Source organism: Nicotiana tabacum, chromosome 15 (genome assembly GCF_000715075.1).
Source record: "Nicotiana tabacum cultivar K326 chromosome 15, ASM71507v2, whole genome shotgun sequence".
NCBI lineage: Eukaryota > Viridiplantae > Streptophyta > Magnoliopsida > Solanales > Solanaceae > Nicotiana > Nicotiana tabacum.
In genome coordinates, this window is record NC_134094.1 from 106,308,141 (window position 1) to 106,310,754 (window position 2,614).

Consider the following 2,614-nt stretch of genomic DNA (forward strand, 5'->3'; position numbering starts at 1 on the left):
TGATCAGTTTTTCATTGTCGAGGCAGCACTTATCACATGGATTTAAGGAAGCTATGTACAAATTTGAAAAAGTCAAAATTCCAGTTACAGCTACTAGGACATTCAGGGAACACTAACTGGGAGGACGATCACAAGTTCAGTCAAGGAATGAAATCAAATTATGGGAGTTAAAATGCACGAACATTACAGGAAACATGTACTGGGCAGTGCTTGCAGCAGGTAACCAATTTTGGAACTCTGAAGATGCAAAGATCAAAGAATGCAGATCATGGAATCACAACACAGTGGATAATCATAACAGAGCTGGAAAGATTGGACAACAAAGGCGCGACAATGCAGTAATTGGCTATATGTGTAATAGGCTAGTTTTTTATACGTTTTTAAACTTTATTTTGCATAATTTTAGTAGATCATATTGTAATATCAATTTTTAGCTACACAAGCTCAAAGTTGATAATAGGATGTATGTAGTGCACATATACTAAATATTTTCGAATTTATTTTATTTTATTATATATATATATATATATATATATATATATATATATATATATATATAAACTAGGCCAACAAGGGAATTTTGGAAGGTGACAGAGTTGGATTCACTTCTGGCATATTTGGAGAGAAGGATTCTTTTTGAGATAAGGTTGATTTGGTTTTGAAGAAAAGAATTGGTTTTGGTTGGGTGTCAGAGAAGGAAATGGTTTTTTTTTCTTTGGGGCAACAGATTTGTTCAGAAAGGTTGAACATTTAGGACTTCAAAAATTAAGAGAGAGGTGGGAATAAATTAATGACATAAAACTTCAGCAATTTAAAAAGGCATATAAGTATTGAAGAGACTACTAACCTGAGTAACAGGAACCAAGTTCCTTGACGAATTTTGAAAATTTGATCAAAAACTCCTAGAATTGCAATGTCACTCATACTTGTTTTCTCCTGAAACTGCTATGTGTGTACACTTGTAACGGTATAGAATTGAGTTAGATTCCACTAGAAAAATATTTTTTAACACTGTACCTTTCCTTCTTTACATAGCCAATCATCGAGGGATCAGGTCCTTAGTTGAGCTTGATTAACCCTAACTCTAGAAACAGCCTCTTTCAAAGTGTTCTCTGCTCAGTTCTTTGGTGAAGATATCGGCTACCTGATCCTCCATTTTGCAAACCTTCATACAAATAAGCCATTTTTTACATTGTCCCTTAAAAAGTAATATCGCACATCAATATGCTTTGTCTCCTTGTGTTATACCGGGTTCTTTGTAATGTTTAGAGCACTTGTATTATCATACAACAATAGAATACAATATGTAAACATACCCAATGTTTCTAGTTGTTGCTTGATCTACAACAGTTGAGCACAACAAGTGGCAACATTCACATATTCAGCTTCAATAGTAGAAGAGCCACACAATTTTGTTTCTTTGTACCCTATGAGATAAAGCATGACCCCAGAAAATGTGCCATTCCAGATGTTCTCTTTTTGATCCACCAAATATCCAACATGATCAGCATCGGCATATCTAACCAACTCAAAATTATCTCGTGAAGGATAGAAGAGGACTAGGTCCTACGTTACCTTAGGATACCTCAAAATTCTTTTGGCAGCCTTCAAGCGAGATTCGTTTGGACTTGATTGGAACCCACAACACAACCCAACACTAAAAATAATATTAGGTTTGTTAACAGTCAAGTACAGAAGAGATCCAATGATACACCTATACATATTTTCATTGACAAGAGTACAGAAGAGATCCAATGATACCCCTATACATAGTTTCATTGACAGGAGAACCAGGTTCATCCATTTATAAATGAGTAGTAGTGGTAATAGGTGTATCAATGGTTTTAACATTCTCCATCTCAAATCTTTTCAGCAGCTCCTTGAAGTACTTAAACTTCTAAATTGAAAGGACCAGGTTCCTCCATATTTAAAACATCATTGACATCAACAGAATTATGACTTTCACTTCTTTGTTCTGCATCAGGTACTCATGATGCAACATCAGAAACCCTATATTCAGCTTCAGTCGAGGTGATAGAGGGACCAGGTTCCTCTACACCTTTTGGAGATTTTGCTGCATCTTCTTCATCGCTCTGCTTGACTTGACACATCAAATCAGTCTTTCTATTTGCAATATATATAGCTTCACCAGGAGCATTTGACCATTTGCCACCATTGTTTAGAACAAAATATTTTGCATCCAAATGCTCTCAGGTAAGTCAGCTTGGGTTTTCTCCCATTGAGCAGTTCACAGAGAGACTTCTTGAGAAGGGACCTGATCATGCACTTGTTAATCAAGTAGCATACGGTGTTGACCACTTTAGCCTACAAACCAGGTTCTCCATAACCAACTTGTTCACCAAACAAAAACTCGCATGCCCCAATCGTCTACGCCATAACTCAGCATCATCATCAATGACACTTAGGCATGTTAGATTACCACCATTCAGTGAATCAAGGTCTGCAACATAGATGTTCTTGAACCTTTTGGCTATCAACACCACTTCACGAGTTTTGAGATTGGTGACAGTGCAAGATTTGGACAAGAACTTCACTTCATTTTCCCTTATCACAGATTTGAGACACACTCAACAAGCTCTATTTCAAGCCACTC

At 36.4% G+C, this 2,614-nt stretch overlaps 1 protein-coding gene across 1 annotated transcript; it reads right to left on the minus strand.

The window, feature by feature from the left end:
• Window positions 1-1,341: 1,341 nt before the first annotated feature.
• LOC142169780 (uncharacterized) lies at window positions 1,342-1,804 on the minus strand. The gene is made up of 3 exons (XM_075231688.1): window positions 1,743-1,804; window positions 1,586-1,657; window positions 1,342-1,519 (listed from the first exon to the last, which is right to left on the minus strand). The coding sequence occupies exons 1-3, from the start codon at window positions 1,802-1,804 to the stop codon at window positions 1,342-1,344; spliced, it is 312 nt and encodes a 103-aa protein (XP_075087789.1).
• Window positions 1,805-2,614: the final 810 nt, after the last annotated feature.

Coding starts and splice junctions, on each gene's coding strand:
- LOC142169780 (XM_075231688.1), bottom strand. CDS start 1,804: ATGGATGAACCTGGTTCTCCTGTCAATGAAACTATGTATAGGGGTATC. Junction 1,658..1,742: donor GGTATCATTGGATCTCTTCT/GTACTCTTGTCA, acceptor TATTATTTTTAG/TGTTGGGTTGTGTTGTGGGT. Junction 1,520..1,585: donor GCTGCCAAAAGAATTTTGAG/GTATCCTAAGGT, acceptor TGAGTTGGTTAG/ATATGCCGATGCTGATCATG.